This window comes from Mixophyes fleayi, chromosome 4 (genome assembly GCF_038048845.1).
Source record: "Mixophyes fleayi isolate aMixFle1 chromosome 4, aMixFle1.hap1, whole genome shotgun sequence".
NCBI lineage: Eukaryota > Metazoa > Chordata > Amphibia > Anura > Limnodynastidae > Mixophyes > Mixophyes fleayi.
The window spans coordinates 343,682,302-343,704,898 of NC_134405.1; the positions used below are offsets into that span (position 1 = coordinate 343,682,302).

At 48.9% G+C, this 22,597-nt stretch overlaps 1 protein-coding gene across 13 annotated transcripts in view; it reads left to right on the top strand.

The window, feature by feature from the left end:
* C2CD5 (C2 calcium dependent domain containing 5) overlaps positions 1-22,597 on the top strand; it is a 70,181-nt gene that overhangs the window by 35,893 nt on the left and 11,691 nt on the right. For 7 of the 13 annotated variants that reach the window (XM_075210773.1, XM_075210772.1, XM_075210774.1 and 4 more), the window contains exons 11-20: positions 1,763-1,877; positions 9,094-9,276; positions 11,131-11,322; positions 12,408-12,594; positions 18,491-18,655; positions 18,984-19,124; positions 20,310-20,373; positions 20,692-20,753; positions 20,851-20,949; positions 22,410-22,499. In XM_075210773.1, the coding sequence (XP_075066874.1) occupies positions 1,763-1,877; positions 9,094-9,276; positions 11,131-11,322; positions 12,408-12,594; positions 18,491-18,655; positions 18,984-19,124; positions 20,310-20,373; positions 20,692-20,753; positions 20,851-20,949; positions 22,410-22,499 (1,298 nt within the window). The remainder of the gene's footprint in view (positions 1-1,762; positions 1,878-9,093; positions 9,277-11,130; positions 11,323-12,407; positions 12,595-18,490; positions 18,656-18,983; positions 19,125-20,309; positions 20,374-20,691; positions 20,754-20,850; positions 20,950-22,409; positions 22,500-22,597) is intronic. The other 6 variants (XM_075210780.1, XM_075210783.1, XM_075210785.1 and 3 more) reach the window with 1 other exon arrangement.

Sequence of the window (22,597 nt, forward strand, 5' to 3'; positions counted from 1 at the left end):
AATATCAATAGTTTTTTTTAATGTTTGCAAAGCGTTTTTCCCTAAACTGCCATGTATTTAAGTGCAGTATTTATACTTACAATGAAAAAATGAAAATGTACTTAAAACTTAGCCCAGTAATTAGTTGCTTTATACTTTTATTTATCGTAACGGTTTCCTCAAAACATAAAATTTTTTCTTAATTCTCCACTAACGCAGTGTGGCCTGCACAGAATATTTACGTGAGGCCGCGCTGGCGTCACGGCGCGCTGATATACGACCGGGGTGTAGGGAGGAACGTTTCTTTCTGTCCGCATTTCACTGAGCTGCCATAGTTTCTGTATGTTACGTCACCAAATCCAAGCATGCTCCGACCAACCCATCTATGGCTCCTGTCTTGCCGAACCCCTAGCTCACCAAAGCTTCCGCTGCTACCCGAGAGGACAGGGCTCCCTCCGTAGATTGCTGATCCCGCTCCCCTGCTTCTCCCCCCCCCCCCCCAATCTCTTCTAGTGTATTTGTAAATCCTTAGTGTTAATGCTACAGTGCTGCCCCCGAGGATGTTTGTGTCGCCCGTGTCAGATTGCTTACATACAGCTGCTTGTGACCATACACAACTTGCACGCCCCCCACACGGCGCTCCTTGCAGTGGTTAAAGTTACACTCTATGTATGACGTACCAGGTAAGTTACCTGTTCTTCACCTTTCACACCTCGCCCTGAACACCGATAGTGGAATTAGTAGGAGACAGATAGTCGGTCCTGTCTATCCTCTGTCTGCTGTGCATGCTTTGTGGCAAACAGTATTATTTTGTAATATTTCTCTCCTTTTCATTTTCTCTACGCTCACATCAAAGTGGAAGAACATTAATTTTACTGGGGATATTTCCTGCCCTGAGTAACCTCCAACTCACAGTTCCACTTTTGTCTCAATTTCAATTGGAATTAGATAAACCTGAAAATTGGGCGACCTCTGATCTGGGGAATTAGTTGTTCATGGCTGTAACCTTGTAGGATTTAATCTTTGTTTAGTACTTCCAAATATTTTGTGTTTTCTATCAAATGTTAAAAGATTAGAAGGAAATGACAATAAAAAAAAGCTGATTTGTACTTTCCAGCTGCCTTCTGGGGGAAAAATAAGCATATGTTAGCATTGTTTCTAACCTATTTACTTGTGAGCCAGAGATTTCAGCTGACGTGTATCAAGTTTGATAAGATAGTAGTCTGAGCTCTCATGTGCCCCCTCCCTCCCCTAGAATGTGGCAGGATGACTGTTACTTTTGTTACTTAAGTGTAACAGTGTTGCTGCATTCTGCAAAATAGTTAACCATTGGTTAGCAGCTGGTTTAAATATTGTTTTTCTACCACAAGACAGCAGAAAATGCAGTATAATGTTTGTAAAGCATCTTATTTTTCAATGACAGATATGTATTACAATAAATTGCATTAACGGCCTGATTAAGCCCTTTGATTGGTAAGTTATATGTAACCAGCAGGGGGAGCTGTATCATTCTATCTGGAAAAACAACACAAATTCCACCTAAGAGTCTGACCGGGGCTTGTTGTTCCCGTTGCATATTTGATTACAAGTCTTAGACATTACTATTAGCTACTTAACTATATAACTCATTTCTGGGATATTTATGTATCGTGTATAAGTCACCCTAAGGCTTTCCATTCAGCAGCCCCACACATAACACATCGCGGTTCAGGCGTCCTGTGTTTTCAGGGGTGTAAATCGTTCATCTTGGTCATACGTCCGCTCTTCCTTTCTGTCCTTCCAGATGAACCGGAGACTAGAGACGCCTGGTGGGCGGAGATCCGTCAGGAGATTAAATCTCACGCCAAAGCGCTGGGCTGCCACGCCGTCGTAGGCTACAGTGAGTCCACCAGTATTTGGTGAGTAAGTCGGTGTTCGCTGCGCTCAGTTACCGGTCTCATTGCTGGAGTCTCGGGGGGCTTCTCTCATTGGCTGGTTCCGCAGATGGTTACAGTATATCACTGTCTAATTTGTTGTATCTTCTAATGCAATTCTTTCCTCCATCACAGTGCTTTATAATGGATGAGTGTCAGCTCTGAGGGTTCCTTCGGTGATTACTGCTTATAGAATTTACACCAATTATAGTTTTATAGTTTAATCCAAGCAGTATTCTCCTGGTTCTCACATGTTATACTGTAGCACTACTAAAACTCTAATCATTGTTTGAACCCATTCCTTATTTGTGAATCTGTGTCCCCTCCCCCAGAGAGGACCATTCTCCTGCCCCCACTATGTGAACCCCCCCCCCCCAGAGAGGTTCATTCTCTTGCCCCCACTATGTGAACACCCCTCCCCCAGAGAGGACCATTCTCCTGCCCCCACTATGTGAACCCCCCCCCCCCCCAGAGAGGTTCATTCTCTTGCCCCCACTATGTGAACCCCCCCCCCCAGATAGGATCATTCTCCTGCTCCCACTATGTGAATCCCCCCCCCCCCCAGAGAGGACCATTCTCCTGCCCCCACTATGTGACCCCCCTCCCCCAGAGAGGACCATTCTCCTGCTCCCACTATGTGAACCCCCCTCCCCCAGAGAGGTTCATTCTCCTGCTCCCACTATGTGAATCCCCCCCCCCCCCCAGAGAGGTTCATTCTCCTGCCCCCACTATGTGAACCCCCCTCCCCCAGAGAGGATCATTCTCCTGCCCCCACTATGTGAATCCCCCCTCCCCCAGAGAGGACCATTCTCCTGCCCCCACTATGTGAACCCCCCTCCCCCAGAGAGGATCATTCTCCTGCCCCCACTATGTGACCCCCCCAGAGAGGATCATTCTCCTGCTCCCACTATGTGAATCCCCCCTCCCCCAGAGAGGATCATTCTCCTGCCCCCACTATGTGAATCCCCCCTCCCCCAGAGAGGATCATTCTCCTGCCCCCACTATGTGAATCCCCCTCCCCCAGAGAGGTTCATTCTCCTGCCCCCACTATGTGAATCCCCCCCCCCCCCAGAGAGGTTCATTCTCCTGCCCCCACTATGTGAACCCCCCTCCCCCAGAGAGGATCATTCTCCTGCCCCCACTATGTGAATCCCCCTCCCCCAGAGAGGACCATTCTCCTGCCCCCACTATGTGAACCCCCCTCCCCCAGAGAGGATCATTCTCCTGCCCCCACTATGTGACCCCCCAGAGAGGATCATTCTCCTGCTCCCACTATGTGAATCCCCCTCCCCCAGAGAGGATCATTCTCCTGCCCCCACTATGTGAATCCCCCCTCCCCCAGAGAGGATCATTCTCCTGCCCCCACTATGTGAATCCCCCTCCCCCAGAGAGGTTCATCCTCCTGCCCCCACTATGTGAATCCCCCTCCCCCAGAGAGGTTCATCCTCCTGCCCCCACTATGTGAATCCCCCCCCCCCAGAGAGGTTCATTCTCCTGCCCCCACTATGTGAATCCCCCCCCTCCCCCAGAGAGGATCATTCTCCTGCCCCCACTATGTGAATCCCCCCCCTCCCCCAGAGAGGATCATTCTCCTGCCCCCACTATGTGAATCCCCCCTCCCCCAGAGAGGATCATTCTCCTGCCCCCACTATGTGAACCCCCCTCCCCCAGAGAGGATCATTCTCCTGCCCCCACTATGTGAATCCCCCTCCCCCAGAGAGGATCATTCTCCTGTCCCCACTATGTGACCCCCCCAGAGAGGATCATTCTCCTGCTCCCACTATGTGAATCCCCCTCCCCCAGAGAGGATCATTCTCCTGCCCCCACTATGTGAATCCCCCCTCCCCCAGAGAGGATCATTCTCCTGCCCCCACTATGTGAACCCCCCTCCCCCAGAGAGGACCATTCTCCTGCTCCCACTATGTGAACCCCCCTCCCCCAGAGAGGATCATTCTCCTGCTCCCACTATGTGAACCCCCCTCCCCCAGAGAGGACCATTCTCCTGCCCCCACTATGTGAACCCCCCTCCCCCAGAGAGGACCATTCTCCTGCTCCCACTATGTGAACCCCCCTCCCCCAGAGAGGATCATTCTCCTGCCCCCACTATGTGACCCCCCTCCCCAGAGAGGATCATTCTCCTGCTCCCACTATGTGAACCCCCCTCCCCAGAGAGGACCATTCTCCTGCTCCCACTATGTGAACCCCCCTCCCCCAGAGAGGACCATTCTCCTGCTCCCACTATGTGAATCCCCCCTCCCCCAGAGAGGATCATTCTCCTGCCCCCACTATGTGAACCCCCCTCCCCCAGAGAGGACCATTCTCCTGCTCCCACTATGTGAATCCCCCCTCCCCCAGAGAGGATCATTCTCCTGCCCCCACTATGTGAACCCCCCTCCCCCAGAGAGGACCATTCTCCTGCTCCCACTATGTGAACCCCCCTCCCCCAGAGAGGATCATTCTCCTGCCCCCACTATGTGAACCCCCCTCCCCCAGAGAGGACCATTCTCCTGCTCCCACTATGTGAACCCCCCTCCCCCAGAGAGGATCATTTTCCTGCCCCCACTATGTGAACCCCCCTCCCCCAGAGAGGACCATTCTCCTGCCCCCACTATGTGAACCCCCCTCCCCCAGAGAGGACCATTCTCCTGCTCCCACTATGTGAACCCCCCTCCCCCAGAGAGGATCATTCTCCTGCCCCCACTATGTGAATCCCCCCCCCTCCCCCAGAGAGGATCATTCTCCTGCCCCCACTATGTGACCCCCCCTCCCCCAGAGAGGACCATTCTCCTGCTCCCACTATGTGAACCCCCCTCCCCCAGATAGGATCATTCTCCTGCCCCCACTATGTGACCCCCCTCCCCCAGAGAGGACCATTCTCCTGCCTCCACTATGTGAATCCCCCTCCCCCAGAGAGGATCATTCTCCTGCTCCCACTATGTGAACCCCCCTCCCCCAGAGAGGATCATTCTCCTGCTCCCACTATGTGAACCCCCCTCCCCCAGATAGGATCATTCTCCTGCCCCCACTATGTGACCCCCCCCCCAGAGAGGACCATTCTCCTGCCCCCACTATGTGAACCCCCTCCCCCAGAGAGGTTCATTCTCCTGCTCCCACTATGTGAATCCCCCCCCCAGAGAGGATCATTCTCCTGCCCCCACTATGTGACCCCCCCTCCCCCAGAGAGGTTCATTCTCCTGCTCCCACTATGTGAATCCCCCCCCCCCAGAGAGGATCATTCTCCTGCCCCCACTATGTGAACCCCCCTCCCCCAGAGAGGATCGTTCTCCTGCCCCCACTATGTGAACCCCCTCCCCCAGAGAGGATCGTTCTCCTGCCCCCACTATGTGAATCCCCCCCCCCCCCAGAGAGGTTCATTCTCCTGCCCCCACTATGTGAATCCCCCCCCCCCCAGAGAGGTTCATTCTCCTGCTCCCACTATGTGAATCCCCCTCCCCCAGAGAGGATCGTTCTCCTGCCCCCACTATGTGAACCCCCCTCCCCCAGAGAGGTTCGTTCTCCTGCCCCCACTATGTGAATCCCCCTCCCCCAGAGAGGATCATTCTCCTGCTCCCACTATGTGAATCCCCCTCCCCAGATAGGATCATTCTCCTGCTCCCACTATGTGAATCCCCCTCCCCCAGAGAGGATCATTCTCCTGCCCCCACTATGTGAACCCCCTCCCCCAGAGAGGATCATTCTCCTGCTCCCACTATGTGAACCCCCTCCCCCAGAGAGGATCATTCTCCTGCCCCCACTATGTGAACCCCCTCCCCCAGAGAGGATCATTCTCCTGCTCCCACTATGTGAACCCCCCTCCCCCAGAGAGGATCATTCTCCTGCTCCCACTATGTGAATCCCCCTCCCCCAGAGAGGATCATTCTCCTGCCCCCACTATGTGACCCCCCTCCCCCAGAGAGGATCATTCTCCTGCTCCCACTATGTGAATCCCCCCCCCCCCCAGAGAGGATCATTCTCCTGCCCCAACTATGTGAATCCCCCTCCCCCAGAGAGGATCATTCTCCTGCTCCCACTATGTGAATCCCCCTCCCCCCCCAGAGAGGATCATTCTCCTGCCCCCACTATGTGAATCCCCCTCCCCCAGAGAGGATCATTCTCCTGCTCCCACTATGTGAATCCCCCTCCCCCCCCCAGAGAGGATCATTCTCCTGCCCCCACTATGTGAATCCCCCTCCCCCAGAGAGGATCATTCTCCTGCCCCCACTATGTGAATCCCCCTCCCCCAGAGAGGATCATTCTCCTGCTCCCACTATGTGAATCCCCCTCCCCCAGAGAGGATCGTTCTCCTGCCCCCACTATGTGAACCCCCCTCCCCCAGAGAGGTTCATTCTCCTGCCCCCACTATGTGAATCCCCCTCCCCAGAGAGGATCATTCTCCTGGTCCCACTATGTGAACCCCCCAGAGAGGATCATTCTCCTGCCCCCACTATGTGAATCCCCCTCCCCAGAGAGGATCATTCTCCTGCTCCCACTATGTGACCCCCCCAGAGAGGATCATTCTCCTGCTCCCACTATGTGAACCCCCCTCCCCCAGAGAGGATCATTCTCCTGCTCCCACTATGTGAACCCCCCTCCCCCAGAGAGGTTCATTCTACTGCCCCCACTATGTGAACCCCCCTCCCCCAGAGAGGATCATTCTCCTGCCCCCACTATGTGAACCCCCCTCCCCCAGATAGGATCATTCTCCTGCTCCCACTATGTGAATCCCCCTCCCCCAGAGAGGATCATTCTCCTGCCCCCACTATGTGAACCCCCCTCCCCCAGAGAGGATCATTCTCCTGCTCCCACTATGTGAATCCCCCCCCCCCCAGAGAGGATCATTCTCCTGCCCCAACTATGTGAATCCCCCTCCCCCAGAGAGGACCATTCTCCTGCCCCCACTATGTGAATCCCCCCCCCCCAGAGAGGATCATTCTCCTGCCCCCACTATGTGAATCCCCCTCCCCCAGAGAGAATCATTCTCCTGCTCCCACTATGTGAATCCCCCTCCCCCAGAGAGGATCGTTCTCCTGCCCCCACTATGTGAATCCCCCTCCCCCAGAGAGGATCATTCTCCTGCCCCCACTATGTGAACCCCCTCCCCCAGAGAGGATCATTCTCCTGCCCCCACTATGTGAATCCCCCTCCCCCAGAGAGGATCATTCTCCTGCCCCCACTATGTGAACCCCCTCCCCCAGAGAGGATCATTCTCCTGCCCCCACTATGTGAACCCCCTCCCCCAGAGAGGATCATTCTCCTGCTCCCACTATGTGAATCCCCCCCCCCCCCCAGAGAGGATCATTCTCCTGCCCCAACTATGTGAATCCCCCTCCCCCAGAGAGGATCATTCTCCTGCTCCCACTATGTGAATCCCCCTCCCCGAGATAAGATCATTCTCCTGCTCCCACTATGTGAATCCCCCTCCCCCAGAGAGGACCATTCTCCTGCCCCCACTATGTGAATCCCCCCCCCCAGAGAGGATCATTCTCCTGCCCCCACTATGTGAATCCCCCTCCCCCAGAGAGGATCATTCTCCTGCTCCCACTATGTGAATCCCCCTCCCCCAGAGAGGATCGTTCTCCTGCCCCCACTATGTGAACCCCCTCCCCCAGAGAGGATCATTCGCCTGCTCCCACTATGTGAATCCCCCCCCCCCCCCCAGAGAGGATCATTCTTCTGCTCCCACTATGTGAACCCCCCTCCCCCAGATAAGATCATTCTCCTGCCCCCACTATGTGAATCCCCCTCCCCCAGAGAGGACCATTCTCCTGCCCCCACTATGTGAATCCCCCCCCCCAGAGAGGATCATTCTCCTGCCCCCACTATGTGAATCCCCCTCCCCCAGAGAGGACCATTCTCCTGCCCCCACTATGTGAATCCCCCCCCCCAGAGAGGATCATTCTCCTGCCCCCACTATGTGAATCCCCCTCCCCCAGAGAGGATCATTCTCCTGCTCCCACTATGTGAATCCCCCTCCCCCAGAGAGGATCGTTCTCCTGCCCCCACTATGTGAACCCCCCTCCCCCAGAGAGGATCGTTCTCCTGCCCCCACTATGTGAATCCCCCTCCCCCAGAGAGGATCGTTCTCCTGCCCCCACTATGTGAACCCCCCTCCCCCAGAGAGGATCATTCGCCTGCTCCCACTATGTGAATCCCCCCCCCCCCCAGAGAGGATCATTCTTCTGCTCCCACTATGTGAACCCCCCCTCCCCCAGATAAGATCATTCTCCTGCTCCCACTATGTGAATCCCCCTCCCCCAGAGAGGACCATTCTCCTGCCCCCACTATGTAAATCCCCCCCCCCCCCCCCCAGAGAGGATCATTCTCCTGCCCCCACTATGTGAATCCCCCCCCCCCCCAGAGAGGATCATTCTCCTGCCCCCACTATGTGAATCCCCCTCCCCCAGAGAGGATCATTCTCCTGCTCCCACTATGTGAATCCCCCTCCCCCAGAGAGGATCGTTCTCCTGCCCCCACTATGTGAACCCCCCTCCCCCAGAGAGGTTCATTCTCCTGCCCCCACTATGTGAATCCCCCTCCCCCAGAGAGGACCGTTCTCCTGCTCCCACTATGTGAATCCCCCTCCCCCAGAGAGGACCATTCTCCTGCTCCCACTATGTGACCCCCCTCCCCCAGAGAGGTTCATTCTCCTGCTCCCACTATGTGAATCCCCCTCCCCCAGAGAGGATCATTCTCCTGCCCCCACTATGTGAACCCCCCTCCCCCAGAGAGGATCATTCTCCTGCTCCCACTATGTGAATCCCCCTCCCCCAGAGAGGACCATTCTCCTGCCCCCACTATGTGAATCCCCCTCCCCCAGAGAGGACCATTCTCCTGCCCCCACTATGTGAATCCCCCCCCCCCAGAGAGGATCATTCTCCTGCCCCCACTATGTGAATCCCCCTCCCCCAGAGAGGATCATTCTCCTGCTCCCACTATGTGAATCCCCCTCCCCCAGAGAGGATCATTCTCCTGCCCCCACTATGTGAATCCCCCCCCCCAGAGAGGATCGTTCTCCTGCTCCCACTATGTGACCCCCCCAGAGAGGATCATTCTCCTGCCCCCACTATGTGAATCCCCCCCCCCCAGAGAGGATCATTCTCCTGCTCCCACTATGTGACCCCCCCCAGGGAGAGGACCGTTCTCCCGCTCCCTCTATCAGTAGTCTGTCCCCTCTCTGACGTCTTGTTGTTTCTCCTCGCAGTGAAGAAGTCTGCATCCTGTCTGCCTCTGGTACAGCCTCCGTACTGAACCCCCGGTTCCTGCAGGACGCGGCCAACGATTGCTGTTTGGAACAAAGGTTGTCTGCGCACCCCGGCTTCTTTATAGGGTCAGACAAGGGAGAGTTTGATTTTTTCCAAAGCAAGGATAGTGATACTCGCCTAGGGTAGGTGACGCTGTGATAGGGCAGAGTGCTGGATGAACACCTTGTAACTAACATCACCAGAGGTAACTCTGTGGCCTGTCCTCGGGGGGCACTTACAGGGGCAGCCCAAACGCACACTAATATCATTACTGTTTATCATTAACGTCGTATGATTTTCTGTGTCCCAGTATTTGAGTACTGTGCTTATTTGTTTCTATTATTACACACTTTACATTTATTTAGGAGTTTGCAAACCTGCAAAGATATTTTCCAGTATAAAGTATAGAAGCCTGTATTATACCCAGGACAGTATTATATATATATATCTGTCACCATCCGCTCCAGCACCTGTTACATTGTGTCCATTCCATTGAATTACGAGATTAATATTTTACCTGAAACCTATGTCAGGACCCTGTATAGAGACCCCCTCATCCCTGGTACCAAGTTACTCACCCCAATCCTTTCATAGCCTCATCACTGTGTCACAGTTACCAGTGCATGCTGGGACAGTAGTTAGTCAAAATCTGCGCTGCTCAATGCCGTGCGCAAAACGTATAGTATCGCTTCCAGCTTCCTCTTAGTCAAATCCTGCACTTTTTTATTTATTTATTTGCGAGGCGCAAATCTGGCAGTCACATCGATGGAATCTGGTAAAACGTTGCAATAATCTTGCGCTATTTTCTCAGTAGTAAAGAGTTCAGTTTATCTCGCTGGAGTGAATTGGCCACTTACTGTCGTACATTAACAGAAATTTAATTTGCATGTTTGCAACACAATTATTTTGTTCTCTCTCTCTGTGGTTGTGGTCAGGGATGTGCGTGTGATGATGTCTGATTTAATTTCTCTCTCTGAACTAAGATATTTCTGTGGTAGACGGAGCACAGGGGCAGCCATGAGCGATCCTCGGTGCTCTCTCTGCTTTTACACCCACTAAATCAATGTCTGATAATGAATACAATGCTGCCCCCTACCTGTGGCTGGAAGTGGTGCAGACGGTTGGGGGAATACTAAGCACGGCCATGTATCAGACGTCTCCTCTGTAAATACAATGCTGCCCCCTACCTGCGGCTGGAAGCGGTGCAGACGGGTCGGGGGAATACTAAGTACACCCATGTATCACACCCCATGTATCACACCTCATGTATCAGCCGTCTCCTCTGTAAAGATAACAGCACAGAGTGTGCACACTGCTATATACATACGTTTCTTTACAACTCTGATACAAAGCGGGTGTATAGAGCCACACAATCCACAGTCTACGCCCATAATGATGGTGTGGGTGGAGGACGATGATGTATTATTAGTTTTATCATCTTGTAGCACTGTCTTATACCCTAAAATACCCAGTCACAGATTGTCAGCACCTGCCAAATGTCTCATTAAATCACAATAAAGTCACGTATGATTAGTGGAATTAGACTTTTATCAGTGGTTTGTAAGATATAAGGTTTTCATACCTCTTTAAATACTGCAGACAATTAAATGTAACATCATGACCGTAAACGCTTATAACACGACGTTCTGGGGCATCAAATCTCATTATAATCTGTATCCACAAAACTACTTCACTGTTGTTTCCCGTTTGTTTTCCTGATTTCTTAATGTTGATGACAATGATGCAGGAATTATTATTACTTTGTTTTGTACTAGTTTGGTCCCTGTAGTGGTATTAATGTTATATAATAGGCATCCAGGCATTACACACGTCTGTGTCTCTGTATTTCCTTGTGTATCTGGCTCTGCAGTCGGCGGTCAGACAATCTGTAATGAGACGCTTGCAGGAAGCTCGCCGGCTGAGACAGTTACTATGTGTCGTTGATTAGACATTAATTGATTAGTGTTGTTATTAAAACACTTTCTCTTTGTGAACAGGACAGAGGAGTCGCCTCCCCCGCTCTGCGCGTTTTGCCACATCCCGTACGATGAGCTGAACATGCCGTTTCCAGCTCATCTCACGTTCTGCTGCAGCTGCCGCAAGCAGAAGGTTCCGGACGTCCTCTTCACCACCATCGATCTGCCCAGCAATGCCCCAGTGGTGGGGAAAGGTTGTCTGATACAGGCCAGGTACGTATGTCCCCTACAGCGCCTGTACTGCGTCCCCTCGGCTGGTAATACAGAGAGAGCACAACGCCGGGTCATTCTGTCTGCAAATTGAGGCATTTATCTGGCGTACTTGTCTTATAATGTTACAGACGGATAACTTATGATTTTTAAATGATTTGCACTGTAAATTATAGATATGAAGATAAAGATTATAAGAAAATGGATGCTTAGGCCCTGATTGAAGCCCCGGTGTATGCCGGTGTGCGTAGCGTAAATTCTGTGATTTCACACTGCGCAGAAGCCAAACTTACGCCATTGCATGGATTACGTATCCGCGTGAATGTGGCTCTTACGACCCCTTATGGCTTGAGAGGAGGGAAGGGGCGGAATAATGTCGGCCATGTACCGTAAGGTGCGGCTAAAATGTTGTCAGCCATATATTTTGGACCCGCTACAGGGCCGGTGTACACGCCGGATGATAGTGATGACCGTCATGGCGTTGTGTCTGTTCTCTACGCATGTGTCTCAGTAGTAAGCCCAACGGTACACATCGAAGATCTATTTTCAGTGCATATTGTACACACTGTATACATTGATTTAAAAGACAGATATGTTATGTGTGTAGTGATGTGAATTCATGGTAAACACACATGTAGTAAACACAGCGCAAATGTTCCTAAAATTATACTTTCGCCTGTGTCTCTGCGCTTACAGGAAGTTTGTACTGTTTATACAGCTATTTCCACCCCTATTCAAAGCATAGCGCATCTTAAGAAACTTTTGAATATGGGCGGAAATACACAAAAGTTGCGTACTCTTTATAAACAACGGATGTTACACACAATTTGCTTTCCGACAATAAGGCCTTCGTAGCAGAACAGCGCTGATTAGAACAGATAAGGAGTGGTAAGTCCAACATCTTCTCCAGTAAAGCGAGAGTCTGCTGCGCATCATCGTTATTGACGTTGTTGGCGAGGAGAGTGGGGTGTGCGCTGTTTCATTGTTTGTATCCAGCGATCAGGTTACAATAGAGGCAGTAGACAGGGGTAGTAACATGAGGAATTGGTTCATTCTTATGGAGAAGGATATTTTCTGTTCCTGATCAGGTTGTGTCGACTGAAGAAGAAAGCCCAGGCGGAGGCCAACGCCACGGCCATCAGCAACTTGCTGCCGTTCATGGAGTACGAGCTGCACACGCAGCTAATGAACAAGCTGAAGCTGAAAGGGATGAACGCTCTGTTCGGCCTGAGGATACAGATAACAGTCGGGGAAAACATGCTGTTGGGACTGGCTGTAAGTAACGGGTCACTAGGGGATAATAAAACTGTCACATCCTCTGTTTCATGTGTGTGAGTAACAGAATTAAGATATAATTATATTATTTCCCTTTTTTGGTTAAGGCAATAATCAGGGCAACTCCATTGTCTTACTAATGTGTTGCTTCTCTTCCTCTCTGATTCTGTGCCTCAAAAAACACATCTTAAATCTCCGTAGTTCCAAAGCATTTCCATTAATGTAGAGGGTGGGGGCGATAGGATGATAGAGAGAATTATAGGGGCAGATAAGCAGTCTGATTGGCTGTACAGAATACGTGAGAGAGGTTCCATTTTCCCAGTTTTGGTCGTTCCCTAAACAGAAGTCTCTGTGTTTATCACATCTATCAAACAAATAGACGAAACATTGTCTTTTCCCATCAGCTGTAGCTGTCAGTGCAGTATATGAGTTCACCAGTAGGTGTCGCCACTGGAGGCAGAGGAAAGTACACACCGCCTATATGTAGAGAGGAGGCTTTTTAAGTGACAGCTTTTACAGTCATTAAATGTACAAAGAAGAAATGAGAAGGGCAGCACGGTGACTAAGTGGTTAGCAGAGGGACTTGAATAAACTGGGCAGCCAAATGGAAGATTAAGTTTAACATAGATACATGTAAGGTTATGCATTTAGGTATTAAAAACAAGAACTCAATCTATAAATTTAGGGGAATCTATAACGGTGAAGGGTTTGGGAGTGCTCGTAGACAGTAGACTTAGCAATAGTGCTCAATGTCAAGCAGCAGCTGCAAGAGCAATAAAGTATTGGCATGCATAAAAAGGGGCATAGATGCAAGGGAAGACAGTGTAATTTTGCCTCTGTATAAATCGTTGGTAAGACCTCATCTTGAATATGCAGTACAGTTCTGGGCACCACTCTATAAAAAAATACATTTTGGAACTAGAAAGAGAAGGGTGACAGAATTGATAAAGGGTATGGAGTCATTAAGTTATGAGGAAAGGTTAGCCAGTTTAGGCATGTTTACTTTAGAAAAGAGGCGTCTAAGGGGAGATATGATTACTATGTACAAATACATTAAGGGTCACTACAGAGAACTTTTTACCCCAAGGACCATACACAGGACACGCGGTCACCCCTAAGGTTAGAGGAGAGGAAATTTCACAACCGCCAAAGGAAAGGGTTCTTTACAGTAAGGGCAGTCAAGATATGGAATTCATTGCCAGGGAAGGTTGTGATGGCAGATTCAATAGATATGTTTAAGAAAGGGTTAGACAAATTTTTAGCAGAAAAGTGTATATACAGGGATGCGACTGTTAATTAAAATGAAGGATAGTAGTGGATATAGGGAGAAATAGGACTGTAATATTGGGTCTGGGGGGATTTTTCCCAATTGAAGCAGATTGGTGTTTGCTTCATCTGGATCAATTTCAAATATTAAGAGCGGGATCACAGGAGATCCAAATAGGTTGAACTTGATGGACTGGTGTCTTTTTTTTTCAACCTCAGCTACTATGTTACTTCTACCTCACAGCACTGGGGTCATGAGTTCAATTCCCGACCTTGGCCTTATCTGTGTGGAGTTTGTATGTTCTCCCCATGTTTGTGTGGGTTTCCTCCGGGTGCTCCGGTTTTCTCCCACATTCCAAAAACATATTAGTAGGTAAATTGGCTGCTATTAAATTGTCCTTAGTCTCTCTGTGTGCGTGTGTGTTAGGGAATTTAGACTGTAAGCCCCAATGGGGAAGGGACTGATGTGTGTGATTTCTCTGTACAGCGCTGCGGAATTAGTGGCGCTATATGAATAGATGATGATGAGAAGAGATGCAAAGATATCCTGAAAAAGAGATTCTTTATTTAGCTCAAGTTACAGGTTAGGATACAGTTAAAGGTGTCTGGATCTATGCAGGAAATGCCAACATCTGCAGCAGCTGCTTCTAGAGGATTCAGGGTTCTAATCCGGCATTAATCTCTGCTCCTTCTGCTCTTACACATGTAAGAGGTCCTGTTGTGGGCGCAAACCTTGAGTCTTGTACTTACGTGTAGAGTCCTCTGGATGATATCTTGGTCAGCGGACAATACTTCTGAAGGTTCCTGTGTTTGCTGCTTCTTCAGGCTTCAAATGGAGAAGCCAATCAAGGACACTATGGATGGGAAGAGTTCCTTTCTCCCCTGGCAGAAAACATGGCACCATTCCTCGAGGTCCCATCTGTGTACACAGGAGCAGTGCAGCCTAGAAGAAAAGCCATTCTGGACTTCTAAACAGGAAAACCCTCAAAGGTGGTGACAACTACAAGTCCTCCTGGCTTCTGGCCTAGGATACAGGGATACCAAAGGCCAGAAGTGTGTTGTTTAGTTTCTTCAGGTACACCTGGTTGCGCTCTGTGTCAGACCCCTGGGGGCTCACTATCATCAACCAGGGATGTCCGATATCAGATTCTCAGAGATCCCAGGAGCAGAAACGTTTTTCCCTTAACCATTACCGGGCCTCTAGATGCAGTAGTCTTGTACCCCGTCCCAGATCATCCGAGAGATCAGTGTTCCGCAGAAGCGATTTAAGATGGAATCTCCACGATCTGTGATTCAGGCTATGAGGCAAAAGGGAATTTCTGGCGTTCTTTGATACCAGGGATGCCCACCCTCATATTCCCATCTGCTTTGTTTTTCAGAAAATTAATTTCCAGTTTCAGGTACAAATTGTTGCTGACTAGTCAACCTCTATGATGGTCCTGATTGCCACTTCTCACCAGCCCCCTATACTACCATCAGATACTGTATGAAGGTAGTTGGTACTTTACTCTGTAAGCAACAGTTATACCCACGGTCTAGGTGAAGGTGGGGAGACGCTTCTCAGCTCTTGTGACAATAAAGGGTGAGTACGTTGTGTATTGCTGCCGATAGGCCCCGAAAGTCTTAGTACTGATCTAGTCGATCTTTCCATCAGTCAACCTCTACGCTTCGTTTGGCCTGACCTATCTGAGCGCTGCACAGAGATGCATTTAGCTGAGGTGCTCTTCATCCTGTGTCTAGCATAGGATTTGGAAATCCTACTTGGGGGTAAATGTATTAACATGCGGGTTCTTCAACACCCGCGAGTTCAGCGTCTTCGGCGATTAAATTTCAAGGGGTGCTGCATTGTAAAGGGAAGTTTCCCTTTACAATGCAGCGCCGCTTTAAATTTAATCGCCGAAGGCGCTGAACTCGCGGGTGTTGAAGAACCCGCATGTTAATACATTTACCCCTTGGTCTTTTGCAAGGAACAGAGTTTATTTCCAGAGTTATTTCACATTTCTTGTTTGATACTTTTCCTCCAGAAGAGTCTGGAATTAGGCCTGGTTTCAGTGCCATATTCGGCAGCTCCCTGATGCTAGAGTCAAACTGTGAATCGGGCCCAAAGTGGGCAAAGTCTTATCAATGAAGAACGCTGTTACCAGGTCACACTTCTGGCTGGTGCACAGTGTTTCGTCTACACACAGTAGGAGCAGTTTGACATATCACAGGTGTAGAGTTCTGTCTGGTTCAATGATCCACAAAAACCATTTGAGTAACACCATGACTTACTTGAGTAAATCAGGATACGCAAAGGGGTTGGTTGCAAAGTCAAAAGTTGCTCATGATTTGTATTGACTGAGTCTCGCGTTCCAATATTATTATTGTTTAGTTACATGATGCCACAAAAATCTGTCGCACCGTACATTGGGGGAGTAGAGCATATTGCAAAGGCGTAGAGGACCAACAGGCAAAATACAGGACATTCAAGAAGCATAACTACAAGACTAGAGAATCATTAAGCATAATGCTATACACAAGACATCATTAGTGTTGTAGGGGTTCATTGAACCATGTTAATTCCTAGGATGGACAACTGAGAGTTGATCTTTGGCAGCCATAGTCGAACGGTAGTCTCTCTCCTTTATCGTACACTTGCCAGATGACTTTCCAATTCTACTTTCGATCTCCATCTAGTACTCTGGCCAGGATAAATATAATCTGGGAGATGTCTTTTTGTCAGAGCGAGGGTTTACATCTTCCCTTATAGTGGCCATTTTTCTAAAGCTGGTCGGGATGATCCTGCTGGAGCCTAAACATCTTCATCGTTGCTTGATGAAGCAATCATTGCATCACCCTCTACGATGAGTGAACCATTTACTTTACTTTTCTGATATACTTATATTTCTGAACACCTGGGTATGAACCTGCCTCTTTTGTTAAGATTGGCTTTACTGTCTTGATTCAGTTCAGTGGACCTCACCCCCAATATCCCCTCTCTTGAAGCTCTTTCAAGGTTATGTCCCACTTGCCCATAGTCTGCCACTAGCTGAGACTTCAGTCTGCTACCTTGCCCCAACTTTGTTTCAGGGAAGGCTCTTTCTAGCTATTTGCTTGTCCAAACAAGTTTCTGATCTCTAAGCTCTTGTGATCACAGAAATGGTCTCTGACGTCCAATTCAATCACAAGGGCCTTGAGGTTTCTGTCTCGGTGTCCTTCATGGAAGCTTTAAACTTCTCCTTTTATTACTCCAAGGTGCTTTTGGACTTGGGAACAATGTTTACAGGATATCTTGCTTACATAAAGAGGGCTCCGTTATTATGTTTGGTACCTATAGTAAGGTCTTATGGTAGTCCTAAGATGTGTGAGTTAGTTGATAAAAAGGGAAGCGCACTGTGGTAGTGTTTCTGCTACGTGGACTCGACAGGGTTCTGCCTTGGTCCTGGAAAGCCACGTTGTTACCTTACAAAGATGGTTCACGCGTTTCTCACCATTCCATCCTTCACTCGCCGTTGGAGGCGGGTTGGGTACGCTTTAACGATGATCACAAATCCCACAATGAGGAGGCCTACAAATAAAATCTGAATTTAGCAAAAACCCGATTGCAGTATACACAGACTTACCTGAAAACCGAGGCTGCAGATCTCCGATGGCGCCATCATGCTGACAGCAACTCGTTCCAAATTAACATCTCTCCGGCACAACACTTTGACATCATAGCGACCTGTAGCAATGTTGATTTAAAGCGGCAATGTCGGTTTAAAACACTTAACCTGCAGGGGCTTTAAATTAACATTGCTACAGGTTGCGATGGCGTCAGAGTGTTGTGCCGGAGAGCTGTGAATTCGGAATGAGTTGCTGTCAGCATGTTGGTGCCGTCGGAGATCTGCAGCGTCGGCTTTCAGGTAAGTCTGTGCATATTGCAATCGGTTTTTTGCTAAATTCGGATTTTATTTGTAGGCCTCCTCATTGTTGGCTTTCTGGTAATCGTGAAAACGATTACTTCCGGTTGTATACGGTTTTGCATGAATGGGTTTCCCTAAACTTCTTTTCACACCCATTATTTTTGAAGACAAGCTGCAGTCCCCCCCCCCCCCCCCCCCTCTGTACTGACTGCTGGAGCCGCTGGAGAAATGGAGATTTAGTCCAAACCTTTTCAGGGACATTATTATATTATATTTCCCGATTCCCATCTCTCTCTCCACCTCTGCTAAATGTAAAACTGACCAGGAGGGCTGGAGATGGCTGATCATAGCGATAAGGGGAGTGTTACCTCTTTCCCAGAAGCCAGTGCACACTATGTGTAACCGGAACAATGAAACTACTGAGTGTAGAGTATAGAGACAAAGATTATATTGTGGTTAGAGTTTAGCTGACAGCATTAAGACATTCAAAGACAAAATATGAACATGTATTTAACCTATATTACATATATTTATAAAAAGGAAGGGTTGTTTAGTGTGTTCATTTACTTTTATTTTAGACAGACCCCTGATGTATAAGGGGTTAGGGTTACAATAGGTTTTATTCTACTCTATGGTACTGAATGTGCGTTCAGAGAATTGTCTGTCCCATAATGCTTAGCGTCAGCGTGAAGAGCCTCCGATATGGGGGGTAATTGCTCGTGATGTAATTGCTGTCCTTTTATTAGTCCGCCACAGGTGTGTATCTGGCAGCGCTGCCCACCCCCGGGGGCATTCAGATCGCCGGCAAGACCCCCAACGACGGATCCTACGAACAACATATTTCCTACATGCAGAAGAAGATCAACGAGACTATTGCGAAAAACAAGGAACTTTTTGAGATTAACCCTCCGGTAAGTGGCCGGGATCAGTCTGTGTCCCCCGGCGTCACTCACCTCTGTAATATCTGGGTAGCTAGGGCCACACATTTATTATAGGATTATGTTTATGTTATTATAATTATGTTCTATATACAGGATTTAGCAGCACAATAAAGGGCAGTGGTCCCATTAATATTTCTGTATATATTGTCTTAGGGTGATACATATTTGTGTATTGAGAATATAACGCCTGCGCTCTATTGTGTTCATGTTCCACATCCAGCTTATGCTGGGTTTTGTAATTATTATTATTATTATTGTATAGAATTGTAGGTTTCTAAATTTTCACATTTGACTATAGGAAATTTTGGAGGAAATGGTGGGTTCCCCCATCCCGGAGCCACGGCAGAGAACTAGAGTGCTCCGGTCTCAGTCGGAGAGCTCCGACGAGGTGACGGAGCTGGACCTGTCTCATGGCAAAAAAGATGCCTTTGTCCTGGAGGTAAGAAGCTGGGAGTCCGTTGTTTATTATTGTTTTGTTTTTCAATCGTGTTTTTTATTGTAAGATTTTTATAACACAAACATAACAAACAAACAACAACAAAACAATATGACATATTTTGTGCTAACAGTTATTTGCTAATCTAATCACTGAATTGACATATTGGTTATCTAGGTCAAAAGTATAGTAACAAGTTAGGTAAATAATTAACTATAGGATATAAACAACTACTAATGAAAGGGCTGACATAATAGCAGTTGTCCCAGTTATAGAGATATGACACATACAATAAGTAGCTGTGTCAGCCGATAAACTAACAAAGTGTATAAAACCCAATTTCTGTGCAATAATAACATAGTTCAGGATAACACATAAACAGATAGATGTGCAGGACAATGCCAACCAGGGACCCAGAAAGAGAAGCCTGTGGATATACCAGTCAGGGGGCACATAAACCCCCCGTCTCCAGAATGTATCTATACTTGGAGTGGTACCAGCGAAACCATATCTGATAGTACTTATCACTGTCATTTCTAACCGTGTACACGTAGCGTTTATGGCCCATAACATCATTTACCAGAGCTCAGGGGAATCGGCAGCAGCCATGTACGGGCTATTATGGGCTATTATGACTTATACTAGTGTCAGAATAAATATATATTTGTGAAATGTTTTATTTAGGGTATCCTCTAATGCGACCTGAAACAGACAGATCAGAGGGGTGGGTGGGGACACTGGTACAGTGCCACAAATACATCTGCCCAAAAATGCTGAACTGCCGGACAGTCCCAGGTGCCAGAAGTCAGCGTTATGGGAACCACATTTAACACAGTTAGTGTCCTAACTACCACCCATTTTAAACAGAGAAACTGGTGTACGATATACCCTGTGAATCTGCTGTTGGGGTCTCTTAGATGCCCGGTGCCTCCGTCCGCAGGAGGGCGCAGACATCTGGTTCTGTACTCCACACTGCGCGGCGAGCTTCCAGGCTCTTCTGCGCAGTCTGTGGGGTGTTTGCTGGGGCTTATGGGTATAATATCGTACCCTGCGCTGTAAGTATGTTGCGCTCGTTGCTTTCATTCATAAACAGGCATATTATTGGTTAATATAATATTTGATATAAAAATTGGTGTGAGCAGGAATACATGGGAGCAGTAAGGAAGCTGTACGGTTTGTTCCTTTCAGATTGATGATACTGACGCAGTAGAAGACGTCCATTCCCTCCTAACGGATGTGGCGCCACCTGCAGGTATAATGCTGGCAATTACACAGAGAGCGTTCTCTATTTTATCTCTCACACTGTATCTAATTGTAATGTAAAATGTTAAGTAATCAGTAATATTTAGATGAGAATTACCAGACTCCAGGAGATATAAATATATAAAATATATACAGTTTATTTGTTTTATTTTTTGAGGCTGTGATTATTGCTCCGTTGTCTGTCTGTATACAGGCGATCGCTGCTTATATCACGTGTGTGAATACTGCTCTGTGCTGGGTGCGTGTATCTCACTGTTTCCTGTACAGTTAGTTGTGTATTACTGAGAGTACCGACCTTGTTCCGCAGGATTCTACAGCTGTAACACAGAAATTATGCCTGGGATGAACAACTGGACGTCGGATATACAAGTGAGTGCAGCCTGTACAGTGTATCTACGTTATACTGTTGTGTCCGCACTGCGCAGCTGTCTTGCGCATACTGACTCTACCGTCTCCTCATCCTCAGATGTTCACCTCAGTCAGAGCCATCCGACTCTCCAGTATCAATCTGACCAATCAATCGCTCAACAAGAACTTCAATGATCTGTGTGAGAATCTCCTGAAGGTGCGATGTCCGTCCCCTCCGCCAGCAGTAATAGCCTTGCTGGATTCATACGATACGTTATAGCGACTACCTGACCTAACTAATGTCAATATGACTCACTCTCCCTCCCTCCTTTCTAGGGTGTCCGCCTGCCTCTCTGCCATCTCCTCCTGGATGTCCTCTCGATTCCTTAAACTTAACCTCGCCAAAACAGAACTCATAGTCTTTCCTCCCTCTCACACCTCGCCCCCTTCTGATTTCTCTATCACTGTCGACAACACCTCTATCTCCCCTGTCCCCCAACTTCGCTGCCTCGGTGTCATCCTCGACTCCTCTCTCACCTTTGGTCCCCACATCCTCTCTCTTGCTAAATCCTGCCGCTTCCAGCTGCGTAACATCGCTCGCATCCGGCCCTTCCTCTCCCAAGATGCCACCAAATGTCTTATTCACTCTGATCATCTCCCGCTTGGACTACTGCAACCTCCTCCTTACTGGCCTCCCCCACTCTCATCTCGCTCCCCTTCGTTCTGTTCTTAACGCAGCCGCTAGGCTCATCTTCCTTTCTCGCCGCTCCTCTTCTGTCTCCCCCCTCTACCTAGCCCTTCACTGGCTCCCCTTCCCCTACAGAATCCTGTTCAAGCTCCTCACTCTTACATACAAGGCCCTCGCCAACTCCACTGCACCCTACATCTCCACCCTCCTCTCTATTCATGCTCCATCCCGTCCTCTCCGATCAGCCAATGACCGTCGCCTCTCTTCTCCCCTGATCACCTCCTCCCATGCGCGTATCCAAGACTTTGGCCGCGCTGCCCCCCTCCACTGGAACAAGCTCCCTCCCTCCATCAGAACTTCCCCTAATCTGTCCAGTTTCAAACGGGCTTTAAAAACCCACCTTTTTCTTAAAGCCTTCCAGTCTCCCACTTAATTTCCTACCTTTTCTTCTGCCTCTTCCCCTCTTTCCCCTTCCCTTATCCTTATCCTCCATTCCTCCATCTCCCCCCCGTGTCTCTCTGTATGTCTACCCCACCCCTTAGCTTGTACGCTCCTTTGAGCAGGGTAACCTCTCCTCCTGTCTTCACCACTTCTAACTCTGCTCTCCAGCTACTTAGCCCTCCTCCTTGAGGACCCTCTTCCCCCCGTCCCCTCTCGCTCCCTCCTCTCCCCTTGGGGGTCTCCCTGTCATCCGTGCCTTCCCTCTTGGACTCCGTCGTATGCAGACCTGCCACCTCTCCCCTCCCCCGCCCTTGCTGTGCTTTGAGCTCACTGAGTTACTGTGCTTATTGTTTACTGTACTGTGCTGTCTCACCTCGTATTGTAATTTCGTTTGTCCCTGTGCGGCGCTACGGACACCTAGTGGCGCCCTATAAATAAAAATTAATAATAATAATAAAATAGTGTCGATATAGCGATATTTTATTCTTTAAAGTCTTCTTTAAATGCTTTAACCCATAAAACAGCTTTGTTCCTCTCGTTATCTACAGTCTCTTTACTTCAAACTGCGTTCCATGGTTCCCTGCTGCCTCTGTCACGTCAATTTCACGGTGGCAGTGCCGGAGGATGAGTCTATACAGGTACACTGATATGTCTGTGTGTTGTATGTCTTTATGGATCATGTATGTTCTACAAGAACTAGCCTCCGTGCTCCATAAGAAACTCCGTGTTTTACGCT